This window comes from Triticum aestivum, chromosome 7A (assembly GCF_018294505.1).
Source record: "Triticum aestivum cultivar Chinese Spring chromosome 7A, IWGSC CS RefSeq v2.1, whole genome shotgun sequence".
In the NCBI taxonomy this organism is placed as follows: Eukaryota; Viridiplantae; Streptophyta; class Magnoliopsida; order Poales; family Poaceae; genus Triticum; species Triticum aestivum.
Genome location: NC_057812.1, coordinates 665,643,709 through 665,665,017, shown reverse-complemented (window position 1 = coordinate 665,665,017; position 21,309 = coordinate 665,643,709). Strand labels below are relative to the sequence as shown.

The following is a 21,309-nucleotide window of genomic DNA, read 5'->3' as shown; positions in this document are numbered from 1 at the left end:
AAAGCATTTCTTTCCCTAACGGCGGTTAGGGTTGCATCTTTCCTCCAAGAAGCACCGGCGAGCTTGTGGGTTCGCCTCCCCTCTGTCAATCGCTCCGGTGGCGGAGAGGAGAATTCCGGTGACTCGGCTCCAGATAGTAATTTAGGTTAGGGTTTTTAGTCCCCAGAGGGCGGCGTTCAGGCGGATGGCGGTGCTTCGTCTTTGTTTGTCTTCTGGATTCCGATCCTCCTTGAGTTCGTCAGTATGGACGGAACCGACAGAGCTCCGGCGTTGATTCCCGTCTTCTCCTTGGAACGGTGAGGTTAGAGTTTTTCGCCATGCGTGTGTGAGGGCGAGATCTGGTATCAGGCGCTTCAGATTGATTCATGTGTTTAACGGCGACGACTGCGACTCCAGGGCGGTGGTCCTTAGGGGCACGGGCACGAAGACTCCCCTACTGTCATCGATAAGGCCAGGCCGACTCCAGTAGGGGAGCGACGACAACAACATGTTGGTGGCTCGTTCTGGTGGCGGTAGTGGTCGTTCGGTGGTACAGAGACCTCGATGTAATTTGTATTGTGATTGTGATACTTTTTACTTCTAATGAACTTTTTCAATAGTCATGGATGCTTTTTTCGCAAAAAAATAAGAATGCCACGGCATGATTGAATTGGTCGTTGCTAGCATTGATGAATAAACCGTCATCCTCTCAGTCGCACTACAACGTGATCTTCGTCCATGGTTTCATCAACATTAAGCTATAACCATGGAATGAAGATTGTCTCAACATCAAGTTATAACCATGCATCCGTCGCCGCTCCCTTGTCTGATTCGGCCTGACCTTGTCCAGTCCGGATGTCTTTGGAGGGAACTCTTCCTTTTTCACACACCTCGGAGAAATTCGCAACTGAGTTGGCAGCCATGGAAGCTCTAGCAGGACCTTGCATCCCAGCAGAATGTGCCAACCCGTGCCAGTCAAAATTCTCTGCTAGTTAATTTTGAGGTGCCCACAGGTGTAAAGTTTAAACTGCATTGAAGGCGGAGGTAGATTTGGCTGGGCTTTCTGTATCCAACTGACCCCCCCCCCCCCCCCCCCCCCCCCCCCCCCAAAAAAAGACATAAAGGAACTCACAACTCGATTTCGACTATGTGAACATGCCATGCAAAATGTCATGTGCTTCCTGTGACAAATAAGACCATCCAAGGGAGCAACAGGTGAAGCAGAGTAGATTAGCTACAGATAATGTCAACACATCACACAAAAGAAAATTTGGAGTGAAGTGATTATTACCCAGTTTGGATTGGCTACATTGTAGACGGCCTTAGACATACAAGTGTGACGGCAACAACGCAGACACATCAGGAACCGAGTAGATGTGAGACAAATTTAAATGGTTACGGATGGGGCAACACCTAGAGGAGCAAAAACAACACGTTGTTTCTGTTCGGACACTTTCCGGTAGCGGAGAAACAAATCTTGTGTTCCAAATGCTGCTGGGCTCTTGGGTTCCCCGAGAGAATGACACGGGTTGAATCAATGCTCATTTGTATAGCTGCTTCAGTCTTCTTGCAGCTTCAATGATGGTCTCTCTGTGGCCAAATGCGCTAACCCTCACAAAGCCCTCGCCGCTAGGCCCAAATCCAATGCCAGGAGTAGTAACCACATGTGCCTTCTCAAGGATCTCGGCAAAGACATCCCAAGAGTTACGGCCGGGAAAGTGCACCCACACATAGGGAGCATTCTTGGCACCATAGACGTTGAACCCGAGGGATGTAAATGTGTCAAGAATGATTTTAGTATTCTCTTTGTAGAATCCGACAACGTCTTGCATAGCCTGCATGGAATTTGGAATGAGAAGAAGCAGTGTGGAAGAACCGATGTAAAGATTTCAAAGCACGGAAACCCTACCTCTAGACCCTCTGGAGAGAGGCAGCCTAAACCGCCAGCTTGAGAAATGGTTGATGCACCATTGAAGGAAGTGCAGACTATACGGTTGAAATCTTTAGCAACTGAATGCCCATCAGAGAAAAGGAGCTCCTTAGGGACCACAGTCCAACCCAGCCGGACGCCAGTGAATCCAGCGTATTTAGAGAAAGATGCTGTCTCCATGGCAACCTACACATTACCAAACCATAATTATGCAGGTCTAGTTTGTCATATTGGATGAAAATAATTTGTTAATGCTCAGAACACTGGCACCAAACGTTTTGTGGAAACTCTTTAGAAATTTCAAAGGATGGCATGAAGAAGTTAAATCTTGAAAAATACGGCCCACCTCTTTTGCTCCAGGAATTTCAAAGATGGATTTCGGGCTGTCATCTGATATGTACATGGCATAAGCACAATCATAGAATATTATGGAACCGTTGTCCTTCGCAAATTTGACTAATTGTGTTAGCTGGTCCCTAGATGAAGCAGTACCAGTAGGATTGTTGGGTGAACAAAAGAATATGATGTCCGTCCGTGGGACACTTGAAAGATCAGGGAAAAATCCATTTTCAGGACTGCATGTCATGTATTCAATATTTCCATACTTCTGAACATCCTGCTGATATAAGTCAGTTTGATCCATGATAACACTTGAATCAACATATACCTGTTGAAATGGAAGTATCATAGTATTAATTTCGGTACAACAGTAGAAAAAAGTAATAGTTTACCATAATAACAAGATGATGACAAAGACATCAAGGGCGTGTGTTTGGTTGCCCGCATCGAGCCCAACCAGGCTCGCGCGGGAAAGGATAGGCCTGTTTGGTTGCCCGGTTTTCCTGTTGGGCCTGCATCGCACGCTCCTCAAAGCAGCCCAGAGCCTGGCTCACCGGAAACGCTCGGATCGACAGTTTCTTGCGAGCCAGGCTGAGTGCGGCGCTAGGTCGCACGGGCGGGAGCGAGGCGAGGGCGAGGGGGGTGGCGGGAGATGGAAATCTGCCGCGCCGTCCCGGTGCCAAATTAGCCTCACCCCCCTTTCACTCGCTCACCCATAGCCACTGCCCCCCTTCCTTCCCTACTGCCTCACCACCGGCGGCGGCTGCGATTTCAGATCTGAGCTATAGGCCGCGGCGGCGGAAGAGGCGGCGGCGTTTGCGGCGGATCTGGTGCTGCCATTGCTGTTGGCCACCGTCTGGTCGACCTACTTCGTGCCATGGATCCCCCTACGCCATCCTCGTCTCCAATGCCGATAAGTAGCAGCCCTCCCCCCTTTGTTAGCTCAGTGGTTAGGCCATTAAGCTAGGTGTAGGATCGACCCACTGAACGAACCGTCGATGTCGACTAGGTTATGGACGCACGGATGAGTCTGATAATCCAGGCAGCAACACTAATTAGTGTGATTCAGGCATGGGTCATGTTCATGCACCAGAGAGTTGTTTGTCGTGCTGGGAGACCTTTGATCCGCTATGGTCCATTGTTTCCCCGGGGACAGGAGAGGATCCAAAATCTGAACTACATCTACAACTGCAATGACGTCGAGGCTCTGTGGATGCTTAGAATGAAAAGAGCACCATTTGCCAGGCTTGTCGAGACCTTCAGGAGCAGGGGGCTGTTACAAGATAGCATCAACACCAGTGTCGAAGAGCAAGTGGCCATGTTCCTCCATATTGTTGGCCATAATCAGAGGTTCCGGGTCATTCACAACACGTTCAGGAGATCAATGGAGGCCATCTCTAGGTACTTCAAGCAGGTGCTTTATGTTGTTAGGGAGCTTAGAGGAGAGATGATCAGGAAACCATCTGGCCAGACTCCACCCAAGATTCGCGAAAGCCCAAGATGGTATCCATACTTAAGGTGAGCATTGACAATATACACTTTTTCATGGCCTGATATGCTTGTATTGTTCAAGTTGAGCACTAACACAGGCTTGTGATGCCATTTTCAGGATTGCATTGGGGCAATAGATGGTACTCATGTCACTGCCAGAGTTCCTAGGTCACAGTCAGCAGCATACTGGGGGAGGAAGCACTACACAAGCCAGAATGTGCTTGCTGCTGTTGACTTTGATCTGAAGTTCACATATGTGCTGGCTGGCTGGGAGGGGTCAGTGCATGATGCTAACATTCTCACTGACAGCATGAGTCGACCTGATGGGATCAACATCCCCGACGGCAAGTTCTACCTTGGAGATGCTGGCTATGCATGTCGGTCGGGTATTCTTCCACCCTTTAGGAAAACAAGGTACCATCTCAACGAGTTCTCTGGTAGGAACTATCCTAGGACTGCACAGGAGCTATTTAATCTCAGACACTCCAGCTTTAGAGTAACTGTTGAGAGGGCATTTGGAGCTCTGAAGAATAGGTTTAAGATCCTGGATCAGAAGTCATTCCACCCATACTCCACTCAGGTTAAGCTAGTTCTTGCTTGTTGCATTCTGCATAACTGGATCCTCCATTGGGGCTTTGAAGAACACGTGCCTGAGGAGGAAGATGTCGAGCCTGACGATGTTGTTAGCTCCGGCCATGGTATGGAGGCATTTGACAATGGCTCTTGGAAGAACAAAAGGTTGGAGTGGGCAGAGGCGATGTGGCTTAACAGAGGTCAGTGCAGGATTTGAAGAAGATGGAAGAAGAACAAGAAGCAGCAGAAGCAGTAGTTGAAGCAGAAGCAAAAGTAGAAGAAGAGGAGAGGAAGAGAAAGATCTGGTAGCACCGATGAACTAGCCCCTATTTAGCCAGTGGCTCTTAATAATTTGAACTGTCATTTGATAGTAGTTAGGATGAACTCTCATTTGTTTAAGTAGATGGCGCTACATGTTCAGATTCTGTGTGGTAAGCTCACCACTAGTTAGAAGTGGTGACAACACCTTATGCAGGTTGCAACCAAACACCATGTCATATGTGCGCCTAATGCAATGTGGCAACCAAACGCCAGGTCGAAATGGTTGTCTCATGCAACTAGGGGCATGCAGGCAACCAAACTATGTGCAACTGGAGTTTTTTGGCCTGCATCCCCTCAAACCGGCTCAATAGAGCCAGGCTCGCCAGGCCAGGCTGAATCGGCAATGTAACCAAACACGCCCCAAGTAAATCACCACAAACATCACTTGTGTTTGAGAATAAAAAATATTTAAGGGAAAAACAACTGAAGTTGCACATCAATTGCAGAATTTATTACGGGATATGAAGGATCTTGAACTGCAATCTTCACATTAGATCCAAATAGAATCTGAAATTTTGGAGCACAAAAATTATCAGTGACAATGTACGTGATAAATAAAGTGAAGAAAAAGGTGTAACAGCTCCCGGGTGCCCCTACACCCTCATGAACAATAAATTCATAAAAAATTGAAACAAAATAAAAAAAATCTGAAACTTTCAGGGATCAAAGATTTATGTTCTTACAAAGTTTCAGTACGAAATAACCTTCGTCGAGCCCTCACCAAAAAAACAAAATCACTGCTAAAAAATGTACATAAACTTTGAACAGTGGTTTTGTTATTTTAGGTGAGGGCTCCTCGAATGTTATTTTTAGCTAAAACTTTGCAAGATCATCAAAACTTTGATCAAGTTTGATTTCCCAAAGTTTCAGATTTTTTTAAAATTCACTGTTCATAGAGGGTTTAGGGGCACCCGGGTGCTGAAAATCCTGTCTCGTAAAGTAAAAGGGGGGAAGAGGCATTCTGAACCTGTAGACGAGAAATGTCACATTTAGCACCATCAGAGACAAATATATCGGTTTCTTCAATGCCAAGATCCGAATAGTAGGTTGCAGCAATTGCTGCCCTTAGTTTCTGTATAAAACAACTAATGCACCATTTTTTAGTAATGGAAATAATATTTTAGGATAGAGTGTGTCAAAAAAGAAAGAACCAAACATATCATTGAAAAGATATCTTCAAACTTGCTGTAGAAATCAAAAGTCACACAAGTATTTGGATGGTCCAGTAAAAGAAAAGTTTAAGTCCATCATGAGATTGTGGATCTCTCGGGACGGAAAGCCTAAAGCATCAAGAAACAGAACTAAATGACCAGACCTTCAGATGCCAGTAGATGTTACTAAACCTACATGGATTAGCATAGCGCCTGTCCTAGTTGAATATGTTACCAGCATGACTACCTTTCATAAGAATATGTTACCAAGATATTATTAAATTGTGATGTCATGAAAATATTTTTTCTGACCAATCTAATGATACTATGTTTACATAAACAATCTAAATAATTTAAGTAACATATATTCCAAGTCAAAGTTAGATAAGTTTGATTGCATGCTACCTACGAAGTCATCCATTTAAGATAGCGGTGAGAGGCAATATTACCTTTTCACCTTGTTCAGCTCCATAACCACTGTAGCCATCAATTGTGGATAAAGCATGTGCTCTCTGTTTTTATATGTAGACCCGTCAAAGAACAATAATGAATCGCAAAAAATAAATTATGCAACAGAATGAACATATGGACTTTCTTAGTCCACTCCTGCAAATATGTGTACTGTGTTGAATATTTAAGTGCCTTTTACAAGGAAATAAATAAACATGAGCGTAAACATTTTGCCCCCCCCCCCCCAAAAAAAAAACCATGAACATGAGTGCCATGCATTACATCTACAAACATGTTTCAAATAAATGAGCTTTTTCTTTCCCTTACTTCCTGAGGTTAGCCAAGGTCTAAAGTAACACAGCTAGCAATTTCTTGTTTTTAAGAACGATGAGATACCTCTGCCATGGCATTTGTTATGACCTCCGGAATGGGTTCGCTAGTGTCACCTACTCCCAGGCTTATAATTTTTGCGTCGGGATACTTCAGAAGATGAGCTGCTCTTCTTCTGGCAACCTGAATGAAGTTGGGAGATTACCACTATCAAAACCCAAATCTATAATACGATAGCATCAACAAGAACAAAAATCAAAGAACGATGGCACAATTATACCTCAGGAAACAGATAGCCTGCTTGGAGCTTGGCTATGTTCGCATTCCGTGAAACCTTCGTTGTGTAAGCTTCATCAGAAAGCATCATCTTTTATTAAACCACTAGTAGGTTGAAATTTGAAAGTATTAGAAGCAGGGCGTTGGAGGGAGGACAGTACAAGTACCGGCGGCCGGAGAGCTGCTGACACAGCGTACATTAACGGGCAGCCTTCTCCTCGGCCAAAGGCTGCTCGACTTCGATGCCCTGCAAGCATGTCACCAGTCATCAGAATAACTCATTGAACTACCGAAGCGCGCAGTACGGTACCGGGGGTGCCTGAGAGAGAAGGAAGACGACGAAAGGAAGGGCATGGCAGTGGCTTTGGTGGCGGGTGAGGCGGTGGTTCCCGTCATCATCAGCGGCAGTGAGTCGATGAGGAGGGAGTTCGGAGAGCACTCAGATTGGCCGAGCTGTGTCGGGTCGGATGAGTCCACCAGCTCACTTCAATATAACATATAAATAACACATTTGAGCACTTAAATATAACATTCCAGCAATAAAAAACATATTTCAACATTTGATTATAACATTCCAGAAATAAATGTTTGAAGAAAATACATGGCAGGCTCGCCAACGCACTATAACAAATAAACAAACCACACAGCGTATGATCAATGGTAAACAATGCAATGCATGTCTGAAATAAATTACAAATGCTATGCAAATCTTAACTTCCATTGTGCACTTATCTTCCTGAAATATGCAATACATCCAATTTATTTCGGAGATGTATCGCATATTTGCATTGCTTGCAAATTTATCCATTGCAAGCAATGCAAATATGCCATACATCCAATTTATCCATTGCAAGCAATGCAAATATGCAATACATCTCCGAAACAAATTCACAAGCATCCAGTTTATCCACAACATTCATGAAAAGCATCGAATCTGGCCAGAGCAGAGAAGAACTGAAGCAACTCGGCTGGAACAGAAGCAATTGCGTTTGTCCACTGCCATGTACAAATTTGATAGAGAGGGGGGAGAGGAGAGGGGAGGGGAACGGATTCCTACCTGGTCGCCGCCCTGATGGACTAGACGGAGAACGGGGCGGGGGGAAATGGGACGAGTCAGAGGTAGGACGGCGGCGGAGAAGATGGGGAGGAGGGGCGCCCGTATGTCTCGCGTTACGCGAGATGAGGGCAGCCTCTCGCGTCGCCGAGCTATACATGGGCCGCGCCCCAGCCGCGCGGGAAGTTCCAGCCTCGTTTTTTTTCGTTTTTTTCTTTCTGTTCTCTGTTTTATGTTTCCCTTCATTGTTTTTTTATGTTTACTTTTTTTATATACTTCAAAATATTCTAAATATATATATTATAAAAAACACTCTATAAAAACATTCGAAAAATGTTGAACTAGAATTTAGAAAATGTTAAACAAGTATTTAAAAATGTTGAACAAGTATTTAAATTTTTTAAATAAATATTTAAAATGTTGAACAAGTATTTGAAAAATGTTGAATAAGTATTACGAATTGTTGAACAAGTATTTGAAAATGTTGAACAAATATTTGAAAATGTTGAAAAACTATTTTTAAAAATGTTGAATAAGTATTAAATAATGTTAAACGAGTATTAGAAAAATGTTGAACATGTATTTAGAAAATGTTGAATGATTATTAAAATGTTGAGCAGGTATCTAAAAAATGTTCAATAATCGTCCGGACAGTGTCGAACGTGTATACAAAAAATGTTGATCATTTATTAAAAAATGTTTTTGACATATATGAAAATGTAGAGTGAAAACAAAAACAAATATAAAAAGACAAAAGAAAAACCAATAATTGAGAAGAAAAAAGAAAGCCAAGCAAAAAATGGAGGAGAAAAAAGAAAAAAAACTAAAGACAGACAACAAAGATGGAAAGAAAAAAACCAATAAAAACTAAGGAAAACGAAGAAAAACGAAAAAAAGAAATAAAACAGAGAATAAACAAGGAACAATGCGGCTTGTTTCGCGTTAACAACAGGCGCCCTACTTAGGGCATCTCCAGCCGTTCGGCCCCTCAAGGGCTTAAAATAGCGTCGCTTGGGGGCTAACCGGCGATAAATTCGGTGGGGGGGGGGGGCTCGGGTTCCCAGCCAACCCCCCAAGTTCGCCCCTCCCCCCCCCCAACCGCCGATTTCGGCCCAAATTCGGCATAGTTCGGCACATACTCAACAAAAGGTAATTTTTATCACATAGTTCATCACAGAAATGGATACAAATCAAATAGTTCAACCAAGCAAACTCATAATTCAAACACAAACTAAAAACACATCGAACTAGGTGTTGTCCTTGAGCCTTCATAGGTGCTCCATCAGATCGTGTTGTAGTTCTTGATGCATCTGTGGGTCTCAGATCTCCTGACGCATATTGAGGAACGCAACCCATGATGCTAGTACCTGATGATTAACAGTTGTAAGAGGACCCTGCTTGAAATATGGTTCAGTGTCAAACACTGGCTCTTCCTGCTCGCTCTCAATGATCATGTTGTGCAAAATGACATAGCAGTTCATCAACTCCCACATTTGAGATTTCGACCTGGTCAGAGCGGGGTACCGGACAACAGCAAATTGAGATTGGAGCACGCCAAATGCCCGCTCGACATCCTTCCTGCAAGCCTCTTGACACCTGACAAAGTAGGAGTTGATCTTGCCTTCTGGCACAGGGTTTGAGATAGTCTTCACAAATATGGACCATCTTGGATAGATACCATCTGCTAGGTAGTATCCCTTATTGTAGTGGCGCCCATTGACCTTGAAGTTCACCGGAGGAGCATGAACTTCAACAAGCTTGGCAAAAACATTCGAGCACTGCTGTACATTATGACCACTATGGTCCTGGCATACCAAAGGAGTGCCAAATCCAGAGGTCCTATGTGGCCACTGCCTCAAGTACCACACTGCAAGCTCCTTTTCCATCTTTGTACATTCTCTACTGAGCAAATGGACAGTTTTTCCATGCCCAATGCATGTAGTCGATGCTTCCAAGCATCCCATGAAATCCTTTTGTTGCACTATGTGCTAGGATCCGAGCAGTATCTTCAGCATTGGGTGATCGCAAGTATTGCTGTCCAAACACTGCCACCACTGCTTTGCAGAACTTGTACAAACACTCAATGGTGGTGGACTCGGCCATGCGTCCATATTCTTCCTGTATATCACTGGCAGCTCCGTATGCAAGCATCCTCATAGCTGCCGTGCACTTCTGGGGTGAGGAGAATCCAACTATGCCGGTGCAATCCTTCTTGCAAATGAAATAGATGCCAAACTCCTGGATGGCATTCACAATCGCGAGGAAGAGCTTCCGGCTCATCCGATAACGGTGACGAAACACTTTCTCGTTGTGCAGTGGAACGTCGGTGAAGTAGTCGGCGCAGAGCAAGCAGTAACCCTCCATTCGATGCCTCTTCTTGCTCTTGCGGCGGCCCAGCGCCGAGCCACCTCGCTGTGGCTTTGCATTGTTGGCAAACAGGCCGACCGAAGCGGCGAGGATCATGAGGTTCTCTTCGTCATCGGTGTCCGCCTCGGCTTCCTCCTCCATCAGAGCCGTGAACGCCTCCTCGTCATCGGAGCCCATTGCCGAACAGGCAAATCGCCGAACACCTTGCGGGCGTGGTGGGTGGGCAGCCGCCGGTATCCTCGCCTATGTGGTCGGAGCCCTGGAAAGCTCGCCCAGGAGCGAGATGGAGGCTGTCACGGTGAAAACCTCTCTTTCCGACGGGGAAATGACATTTCTAGCGGCGGAGCAGCGACTGTGGGCAGGTGGGGCCACGCCGGGATCGACATGACGGCGAAAGGGAAAGTGGCGTCATGTGGCGCGCGGGTCGAATCTGGGCGGTGAAAGGCGTTTCTCGCCTGACAATGATGGCCCAAGCGCCATTTTTCCTTCCGCTGGAGCCCCCAAATGCCCCCCCCCCCAGTGCGCTGGGTTCGCCCTGGGATTGCTGGGCCAAAAAATGGGCCGAACCGACGGAATTCGGCGTTCTGGGGGGCGACTGGGTTTTTTTTGTGACCGGCGAAAATAATGGCGTCTTGAGGGGAGGGGGGGGGGCTGTTGGGGGTGTGGCTGGAGATGCTCTTACATATCACAAACACTGACCAGCGAGATGTTTCCCTTGTGCTCGTTTTTTTTTTTTGAGTTGACCCCTTGTGCTCGCTTAAGGGGGTAAATAGCTCTCGCGGGGGAGGAAGGGGTGTGCGTGCGTGCGGGGAAGAATCGCCAACCTATTGTTTTTTTTTTAGACAAAAATCGCCAACCTATTGGATCACGGATCCATGCCCACTACGATTTGGCCCACGAAACACTTACCTATTTGGTCCAGCCCATTGAAGTTACAGTCGAGCACTTGCGTTTCTCTTCCGCTTCGTCTCTTCGGCCGGAGTCCTCCTCCTCCAGACTTCCGGAGACCTCACGCGATGCGCCCCGCGGCCTCGAAGGCGGCCGGGAAGGAGAAGAGCAGGAGGAAGGGCGGCGGCGCCGGCGCCGGAGAGCATCTCCTCACCGACCGCGTCCTCTCCCTCCGCGCCCGCCTGCACGACGCCCTCTCCCTCGGCCTCGCCAGGTAATTTCACCTCCCTTCCGCGCCCTTCGTCTTCACGGCCTAGATTTCCCTTCTTCTCCCCGATTCAGGGGTAGATTAGATTCTCCTTGGGTAGATTGAGAAGCAAGATTTAGCTTAGCTGCTGCTTGGTGGCGTAAGGCTAGATGCAACCTAGATGATCTTAGCTTGGTGATAGCTTTATGTAGTAGCCCGAAGCAAAATTCGAGGGCTAAAGACAGTCTGCATCGCTGCGATTTCACAAATATGTGTGTTGCAGAGGCATTGGCGATAGGCCGGTTTATATCGGAAGCCACAGGAAACAGTAGCACCCCAATCTCGCTGCTGAAATGCCACCACAGCCTACAAAATCCACCAAGGGGCACAGCACAAAGCACAATGAGATGAAGCAGCCACCGATTGTCATAGTAATTAGGAGCAGAATGTCAGCAACCATCGAATTGCCGCTGCACCAGCCACCCGCCGTTGCCTTTGCCTTGAATGGGGAAAAAAATATGGGTCTTCTGATTTCTTGTATTATTCATCATGTTAGGTCTGATGGCCACGGTGCGAAAAAATGGCAGTCTACTGATGCTGGAATTCAGTCTCACGCGATCAAAGCAGTGACTGCTTTTCTCGGTTGTTTGTCAACTGAAATGTTGCGGCTTCCTCCTATAAAGGTAAACTGGAGTCAGTTGCTGAAGTAAACTGTGCATATTACTAGATGATTTTTTTTAAAATTGTGCACTCTTTGTTGTGACCATTTTATTTTCTTAACCAGGAGTCGATTTCGGACATTCTCGTACTCCTGGAAGGTGTTCTTCAGACAAAGAACGTTTCAGTTCTAATCCAAGCAGCAGATGTGAGCTCAAAGTTAGTTTCCAGCATAGGCAATTCGATTCGGCAATACCCAATTTTGGAGATTGTTTCGCCCCTCTCATGCCAGTTGTCGGCACACCAGTTACCTACAGCTATCTCGTGTGCAAGGGCAATGAATTACATATTGAATAGCCTAGTGACGGCGAGAGGTTCAGCTCATGCAGAAATTTTGGAAACCTTGGAGAGAACCAATGCAGTTGCAAGTATTGTTTCTGCTCTGCAGAGTTACACTCCTGATATCCATCCACTGAGTTATCTGACCGAGATGATATCACTGCTAAGAACCATACTGTGGATTTGGCCTTCCTCAAGATACCATGTATGGAGTAATGGCAACCTGATGGGGAAGTTAGCGCATTACTGTCTTGCCACTGAAACAATGGTTGTTGCTAAAGTTCTTAGGCTGTATGCTGCTTTAGGTACTTCTGTTTGGTAATTCTCCTCTTTGACTTCAGTATTAATATTTGAAATATTTTTTTCCACTTTACTTCCTTTTGTGTTTCTAAACATTTGTAGCTGCAACTCAGCTTTATGTGGCCATGGAGCTATGATCCTTCTCAAGAATGAAGTCTTAATGGCTAAGATTTGTGAGCTCGTGGGAATGTCCCATCCGAGTAGTACTAGGATTGAAGCGTTCAAACTCTGCCATGTTCTTTTGGTGAGTTACATCACTTCAGTTTGGGTAACTAATCTAACATATGAATTGTAATTGTAATGTCTACTGTTTAACTAATATCAAAATTGCATTTATCATCTGCAGAGATCTTCGAAGGGCTGTAGTCAGTTAATGACTTCACGTTGCCAGCCTATTGTTGAAGGCATAATCGATGCAATGCGTGCAAAGGATGATAAATTGTTAGTAACAGAGGGGTGTCGTACTGCACTGCTTGTGCTCCGTTATGCTGGGAATCATCATCAATGCTTTTGGTCTAATGCCATTGATAAAGTATTATATAGCATTCTTACCGGTCGCTCCCTCTCCTCACATCAAAGTGATAAAGTTTTGTGCGATGATGAGCTATTTGATATGGTTTCCAAAAACTTCATGGATATACATCCATACGTCTGGGATATACTTGGATATCTAGTGGTGCATTGCACTGAGGATCACCATCCTGTAAGGAAAGGGAAAGGTCATAGCTTGCACGCACTGATATCTTGTGCTTGGTAGGTACTAGGTACTATCCTACTCGAGAGTTAATTTGCTGTTGTATAGTTTTCTTTCAGTACGTAATGAGCTTGCAGGAGAATGATGTGCAGCTATTCATGTTTTCATCCTGCTCTTGGTGTGCAGCTTGCTGGCCACAGATGTTATGCACAAAAGCAGCCCCATGACATTATCCAAAGATGTGCAGGAGCCGGCTTTGAGGGCAGTTCTGATGATGCTTCTCTCTCCCAATGGATATATTCAGTATGAGGCAAGTTTTAAACTTTCAGAAGGTCTTCCATATTTGGGTGACGGCTATTTGAACGTTCTATTGTCATCATTAGAATCAAATACTACGAGAAGTGTTGCCACATCTTTTGACAGTTTCAAAATTATGACCAACCTCATGAACCTCGCATGTTTGGTGCTGTCACGACCTTACCATAATCTCCTTAATAAGAGGAATCCTATTGATGTGTTGTCCATCATTATCAAGGAATGTCTCCACAATAATATACATATTACGAGGTCAAAAGTCACTTCCCATCTGCACTTCTGTTTTGAAGGAAGTTCATGCTGTTGCTATCTCGGTGAAGAGTGGGAGGGTGAAAACATAGTCTTATTCTACGGTCTTGTTGGGCTGTTTAATCTTCTGAGGAGCACTACTTTAGTTTGTGTTCAGTGTAAGAGGAAGTTGGATGTTGGGATTCTGTGCCATGACTGCAGAGATCAGTATACCGAAGATTTTCTTATAGTTCTTCAACGTGCTCTAAGTCAAAGCTTGAGTTCTGGACCGAAGCTCTATATTGCACACATCCTGAGTTTGTTTGGCCTCTGCGGTTCTCCAAGCAAGTTGGGCGGGAAGATGAGTAGTGCATTAGATAATAACGATCTAGCTGATCTGGAACTTTTGCTTTCAGATGGTGAATCTATAAATGCTCACACAGCCATCATATCAGCAAGGTGTCCTAAGCTGTTGCCATCTGTAAAATATCTACTTGGCAGTGACGAAAAAGTTAAAGATGAATGGGGAAAATCAGTGTACCGAGTTCAAATGTCTGATCGTGTAGATAGCCACGCCTTGAAGAAGATTTTGGAGTACACATATACTGGTTTTGTGATGGTAGGTGATGACATTGTTAAACCAGTAAGGACACTTGCGAAGTATTGTAACCTGAAATCATTGGCAGAAATGCTTCAGAAAGAGCAACCCAGATGGAACTCCGATTATACCAGATATGATCTTACTGTTGCACTTGGACCTGTTGAGCATTCATTCTCGTAAGTCGGCCCTAAATTACCTAGTTCTTTGATTCCAACCTTTGAGCAAAACACCATGTTCTTTTTCATTGTCCCTAAGATTATCTGTACTTACAATGTTTGGTGGCTGTTGTTTGCTGAAATTCCTTACATCTGTGCTACATTGTAGAGTTTTCTTCGTTATAGATTATAGCCTTGAAGCAGATCATAGCTACCTTCCATTCTTTTGCTCTTTCTAGTTTTCATTAGCTTGCCATGAATTGTTTCTTATGTGTATTGATCCAGGGACATAATTTTGGAGGCTCAATCAAATGAGGAAATGAAGTGTGACCACGGGTCGTGCCAATTGCCAACTCCGCACGTTCATAGCCATAAAATCGTGCTGACCATGAGCTGCGATTACCTCCGGGCATTATTTCGATCCGGGATGCATGAGAGGTGAGCCTTTTGGTCCTTAATAATACTTACCACAAAGTACAAACAGTTTAGGCCAACATTTTCACAAAGACCGTGTGTTGAGTTCTTCATGCGATTGATGAGAACTGTGCGTGCAGCTTCTCGGACGTCATCAGGGTTCCGCTCGGGTGGCAAGCGCTGGACAAGCTAGTCTACTGGTTCTACTCAGGCGAGCTGCCCAAAGCCGCCCTCGACTGCCGGTGGAACAACCTGAGCAGCGACGAGCAGCGCTCCCACCTGAACGCCTACGCGGAGCTGTCGTCGCTGGCCGAGTTCTGGTTCCTGGAGGGGGTGAAGGAGGAGAGCCTTGCGGCGGTCTCGTCCCTCCTGGAATCGAGCAGGAGCGCCGCCGCGGTCGAGTTCGTCGCCTTCGCGGCCAACCTGGGCCAGTGGGAGATGGTCGAGGCCGGCGTCCGCAGCGTGGCGCACCTGTACCCCCGGCTGCGGGACTCGGGCCGGCTGGAGCAGCTCGACGACGAGCTGCTCAACATGCTGCGGACCGAGTACGTCCGGTACTCGCAGCACGGAGGCGGGCAGAGGTGACTTGAGTACGTGAATCTGGACGCACGTCGCCGTGCGCTTTGTAGATAGATACAGGGACGGACGCTGTCTGCCATGCTTTCTTCACAGAGAATATGCAGTGTAGTCTGGGTTAGCAGAGCTGTTTTTTTTTGGCGGGATGGGTTAGCAGAGCAGAGCTGTTACTCGTGCCTGCTTGGTGCACATGGTGCCGACCCGACCGACCTGCTGAGTGCTGACAGACGCACGCAGCACCGATCCATCGCCACACACATCACAACAGACGCTTTTTTTTCCTTTCCTTTTTTACGATCATCGCAACAGACACCTGATCACGGATCCGGCTTGCCTGCTCCCCCCCTGCTCGATCACTCCACTGCATACCAATTTCATCAACGGTAGCGCACCATCCCATTCGGCTCGGCTCGGCTCCTGCCAACGGACTAAACTAGTCCCAACCGAATAACCACGGATCTCTCGTCAATCATCATCACGCGAAACGAACAAGCCGAAAATTAACACACACTGGACTGGAGCAACATGGGATGGATGGATGGATTAGCTCGGTCCGTCCGTTAGTCAACAGGGCCAGCTCGTACGGGAAGTACAGGCTGTCGTCCTCCCCCCGCCCCGCCCCGCCCCGCCACGCACGCGCTAGAGTCCAAGCCGAAACCAGGGTAGGGTTCCGTAAACAAAGCCCAAGTAGCCCCCTCCCGCTGCCCCCCTCCGCGACATCACATGGCTAAGGCTAATCGTAATCGCCCTCCAACCCACAGCGACCAACGGAACGGAGAAAACTAGATTAATAAACTAGTTGCAATCCTGTGGGGGTGTGTCGACCGGCGCGTGGTCAGCAGGGCCCTGCCACCCGGCGCCGCCCCTCGCCGGCCGTCAGATCCCAGATCAGACGGGCCGCGTTGCGTCGACGCCTCATCGCCTGCACCGTCTGAGGCGACGACGCGACGCGCCACCGGCCACGTACTGCAGGTGCAAGCCCTGGGGGCTCGGCTCGGCCTCATCACGGATGCACAGTGCCGGACCGGCGCGCACCAAAAATGATGGGGCACCCCGCCCGGCAGCGCTGCGCCTGCGCGGCACGGGGCTCTGCACCCTCTGATCCCTCTCCCCCTCCGAGTTCCAGCCTTCTCCAGACTGCCCCCCAGCCCAGGCCATGATGATGATTTCCCGTTGTCGTTGCCGCCGCTCGGTCATCACTGGTGCTAGATGCCAAGATGTGCATTTCAGGGCTCAGGCGCTCACCATCGAGTGCGCCTGCCTGCATCTCCTCCCTTTTCTTTATCCATTCCTCACCTTTTCAGCCAGGCTCGTGTCGACAGGGCTCTCGCTCGCCATCATGGGCCGGCTCGGGGCGATCTCTGCCGCTGGTCAGTTAGCTCGCCGCAAATGCGCGCCACATGGCCTACTCATTGCTCGCTCAAACAATGCGGTTTGTTCGAGCGAGCGAGAGATGAGATACGCCATTGACTGCGACCGCGAGAGGGTGGATAGCTAGGGATGCATGTTCCTTCCAACCGACTGTTCCATTCACTAGTACTACTATAGTCTACTAGCCCAGCGTCGTAGTCGTAGCGCCTACGCCGTAGCAAGGTACACGCAGCGTACAGCCATACAGTAATGGCGGCCACGCTACACACATGGCTAGCTGCGGGCGCGGTGCAGGAGCAGCAGTAGCCTGCGGACGCGATCTGGTCCGGGCCCGGGTCATCGGCCGGGCGACACGCACGGGTCGGCGGGCCGCTGCTTGCGCGCCAATGGCGCTCCGGCTGCCGGAGCGCGTACGATTGTACTACCATTGTACCAATGGCCACGCACGCTCGTTACCCCGTGCCTCCGCTGGCCTACGCGTGCAATCGGCCTCTGCCGCAGCACTGCATCGCCCACCGACGCAGCGGCAGCCAGCCAGCCAGGAGAGACGAGAACGGCCGCGCCCGTGCATGCATGCGTCGAGGCAGCTCTGCTCCATGGCCGGGCAGTGCAAGCGGCCAGCGGTGCCGCGGGGCTCATGCGTGGTGTCATCGTCCTCGTCGCAGGCAGAGGCAGGCGGTTGCACGAGAGCGGATCGGGAGCCTGGAGCGGGGCAAAGGGTGGCCGCAGGGCGCAGAGCGCGAAAGGCGCCCCGGAAAAGGACACGGCCGGGCGGGGGAAAGAGATGCAGGCGGCCGGAATTTAAAAAGCTCGGGGGAGCAGGGAACGGGCCTCCTCCCCTCCCCGGCGTCAGCCCACATGGGCGCCGGAGCGTGCACGGGACCCGCCGCGGCCGGGGCGGCCACGTTGGCTGTCAGCGGCGGGGCGAGGCCATGATGCCGTAACGGGCATGCCAGGGCGCGGGGGCGGAGGCTTTGGTGTCAGCGCGTCTATTTTAGTTCTGGGGCGCTGGCGTCGGAGTAATTTTCTTTCTCTTCTGCGCGAATATTCACGGGGCGGGCACATGCGGCACAGTGCCCTACCGGATGCCCATGGATCCAGATCAAGCCGGAGCGGTTCAGCTCTTGTTGAGTGCTCCGGACCGGCCGGTTCAGCTCTTGCTGTGGTGAAATGGGCTCTGCTGAACCGGGCGCCTACTGGCTAGCTAGTCCTAGTGGCTGGCCTCCTGCCACGGCTGCTGACTTCGATGCAGATAAGCACGGAAAATGAGGGGCTCGCCACTTCCCGTTGCTCTGCCCTAGAAATGCCACTCCTACTGCTTGCTTGCATTTGTAACTGTGCCATGCCAGCTCGATCGATCGGCAGAGCAATGCATTTGAATCAAGAGTGTGTGTCATTTGCTCATTTGAATCAAGTTGACAGCTGACAAGAGTGTGGATCTCTTCAAAAACAGCATTCGTTTGGAAAAACATCTTGTGATCTTTTTTCTTGCAAGCAACCAAATCAGAATCAGATTGAGAAGAAGAGCAAAACTCCAAATTTACAGTCAAGAGAAAAGAAAACAGTCAATTGATTAGACCTTCTCATCAGCACCCCAAAGAACAAACCAAATCAGTTAAGAACCGAACAAAGCGCTATGCATCCATCATTGCGTCCCTAGCCTAGCCCGTCGCTTTCCATGCACGACGCACGCGCTCGATCGCCCGCCGTCTTCTCGGCTCGGCCGGATCACCCGCAGGGCCTCGGCAGCTCGCCGCTCCACCGCTGCGGCGTCGGCGTCGGCGTCTGCTTCCGGCCCAGGGTCGACGACCGGGACGACGACCTCGCTGAGGATGAGTCCTTGCTGGCCGCCGACTCCTTCTTGTCCTTGAAGAAGCCGAACACCGGCCGCGAGCAGACCGGCACGTTGAGCACCACGGGCGCCACGCGGACGCCGGACGAGTAGGACCGGTCCACGGCGCGGGCCATGGACCGGGACCTGGCGGCGGCGTGGAGGCTGCACGGGGAGCTGCAGCTGCGCTCCAGCCCCTGCTGGAACACGATCTTGCCCGAGGAGTTCATGCGCGGGGAGTCCACGGAGAGGCACCTCGACGCGTCCTGCCTGGGCGGCGACGGCCGGCGGCGCGCGGGGCTGTGGGCCGCGCGGCTGGAGGTGGAGTGGCGGTGCGAGGAGCGGACGAGGCGGAGGCGCGGAGGGTTGGGGTCGGCGGCGGAGTCGAGGGAGAAGCGCGGGTTGACGTCGTCGTGATCGTGGCCGGAGGAGGAGGACGAGGAGGAGTGCGAGAAGCGGGAGGAGGCGAGCGAGAGCGAGGCCTCCGAGTCGGAGCTGTCGCGGAGGAGCGGCGCCGACGCGAGGTCCGACGCCGTGCCCGTGGACGCCCGCCCGCCGTTGCTCCGCTGGAGGAGGAACTTGAGCGACCTCGCCGCCGACGAGCCCGCCGTCGTCGTCGTCGTTCTCCCGGGAGTCTTCGCCAATGCGGCCGCTGGCGACTGAGGCTGCGAGTGCGAGGAGGGCGTCCTCGGGCTCTGCGCGGCGGCCGCCCTCTTGAGCCCGAGCAGCTCGCGCCACCGGCTTGAGCAGCTGGGCGCCTTGGGGGAGAACACGTACTGGTCCGCAGCGCCAGCCGCCGCGCCGCCGCGGATCGGCCTCATCGGCTCCGGAGACGCCGGCATTGCCTCCAGCCGCGGCGGTGGTGCCGCCGCCGCGGCAGCATCCGGCTCAGGCGCGGCAGCGGCAGCGGCAGCGGCCCGGCGGAGCGGGAGCAGCTTCCCGTCGGCGAAGAGCTCGTCCGCGGGGAGCATGCTGGTGGTGCAGCCGCCGCCGCCGAGGCTGAACTCGAAGTCGATGAAGTCCTTGGAGATCGCGGGCGCGGCCACGGCGGGGTGCACGGGCGAAGCAGAAGACACTACAGCCGGCGTCTCCTCAGGCGCATCACGGCCGAACGAGGCGCGACACCCATAGGTGGACACAGCGGGCGCGGCTGCTGCTGCGGCAGGGACCAGGCTACTCGCGACGGCGGAGGTCATTGCCGGCGGCAAGGCAGGCGCATCCACGGGCGGGATCACACGCGCACGCTAATGAGCAGATCGCACTCTCACACTAGCCAGACGACAGACTGCGGCGAATCTCGTGGACGGAGGTGGGGGTGGGAGCGAGCCGGGGTAAAGGGTTCTGGTAAAGGCCCGTCGCGTATATATAAGCGGGGCGGGGCTACGGTGAAAATGTGCCGTTTGGGTGCGCTGGCGGGCGAGCCGGGCGGGCTGGCTGGCCGGGGTCCGGTTCGTGGAAAGCAGAGGAGATTGCGGGGTGGTCCTTACGGGTGCGCGCAGAGGCAATATACAGGCGCGTCGGGTTGCGGGTTTTTCGTTTGTAAAAAACGGCACCGGCCGGATCGGTACAGCTACGGGCCAGAGGGGGCGAGCGCGGCAAACATGGGGTTTCGTTCAATGGTTTTGGTAATGGATTTTGATGCTGGGTTTAGTGGCAGAATTAACGAGATTTAAGGGAAGAATGTGCTGCTAGTATGTGAGTTCACAGCAAAAAGGTTCAAATTCGGCTTTCAAAAAGGTTGGTGGAAACGGAAGGTTTTAATGTGTTCAATGGTTTTGGAAATTTGGGTACGTTTGCACCCCCCGGCTTATTATTTGACGATTGTGGGCTTGAAAGAGGAATCTGTATCTGGCGGAATTAACAAAATTTAAGAAAAGAATGTGATGCTATAATAAAAATTTTAAAAATTGGCATGATTGATATAATAAAAATGCCATGACATTAAAAATAAAAATTCCATGATGCAAAAAATATTAAAAACTTTCATGCTTTGTATTTTCAAAAATAAAAGGTGTCAAGCCAATAAGAAAAATACCATGCTATAGATTAAAAATTTCCATGCTCTCAAACAATAAAAAGGACACGCCTTAAGGATAAAAATGACATGCCCTCAATAATAAACATGTCATGGCAAAAACATAAAATAAATGCATCATTAAACTTGTCGTGGCAAAGCCAAAAGAATAATAAAAAACAAAACCAAACAAAAAATGCCATGGCAGATGCCTATTAAACTTATCGTGGCAAAATCAAACGAATAATGAAAAAACAAAAAATGCCATGACAAATGCATATTAAACTTGTCGTGGCAAAATCAAAAGAATAATAAAAAACAAAACCGAACAAAAAATGCCATGGCAGATGCATATTTAAAACTCCATGATATTTGAAATAAAAATGGCATGGTTTGTACAATAAAAAATGCCATGTAC

At 49.3% G+C, this 21,309-nt stretch overlaps 3 protein-coding genes across 4 annotated transcripts; 1 reads left to right on the top strand and 2 right to left on the bottom strand.

Annotated features, from left to right (window-relative positions):
- Window positions 1-1,240: 1,240 nt before the first annotated feature.
- LOC123154437 (probable LL-diaminopimelate aminotransferase, chloroplastic) lies at window positions 1,241-8,009 on the bottom strand. 2 transcript variants are annotated; one of them, XM_044573177.1, is made up of 11 exons: window positions 7,898-8,009; window positions 7,160-7,324; window positions 7,002-7,087; window positions 6,845-6,912; window positions 6,631-6,747; window positions 6,234-6,296; window positions 5,601-5,705; window positions 5,090-5,140; window positions 2,256-2,576; window positions 1,889-2,095; window positions 1,241-1,814 (listed from the first exon to the last, which is right to left on the bottom strand). In XM_044573177.1, exons 2-11 carry the CDS (start codon window positions 7,237-7,239, stop codon window positions 1,521-1,523), a joined length of 1,392 nt encoding a protein of 463 aa, XP_044429112.1. In that variant the 5' UTR covers window positions 7,240-7,324; window positions 7,898-8,009; the 3' UTR covers window positions 1,241-1,520. The 2 variants fall into 2 exon arrangements, with proteins under 2 accessions (XP_044429112.1, XP_044429113.1); XM_044573178.1 differs by having other exon boundaries at window positions 7,008-7,087.
- A 3,190-nt stretch (window positions 8,010-11,199) lies between these two features.
- On the top strand, window positions 11,200-15,821 carry LOC123149099 (BTB/POZ domain-containing protein At1g04390). The gene is made up of 8 exons (XM_044568634.1): window positions 11,200-11,423; window positions 11,953-12,079; window positions 12,181-12,697; window positions 12,806-12,936; window positions 13,039-13,445; window positions 13,573-14,706; window positions 14,971-15,123; window positions 15,240-15,821. Exons 1-8 carry the CDS (start codon window positions 11,278-11,280, stop codon window positions 15,682-15,684), a joined length of 3,060 nt encoding a protein of 1,019 aa, XP_044424569.1. The 5' UTR covers window positions 11,200-11,277; the 3' UTR covers window positions 15,685-15,821.
- A 2,777-nt stretch (window positions 15,822-18,598) lies between these two features.
- LOC123154436 (treacle protein) lies at window positions 18,599-20,224 on the bottom strand. Its single transcript, XM_044573175.1, has one exon. It carries the CDS (start codon window positions 20,071-20,073, stop codon window positions 18,775-18,777), a length of 1,299 nt encoding a protein of 432 aa, XP_044429110.1. The 5' UTR covers window positions 20,074-20,224; the 3' UTR covers window positions 18,599-18,774.
- Between the last annotated feature and the right edge of the window lie 1,085 nt (window positions 20,225-21,309).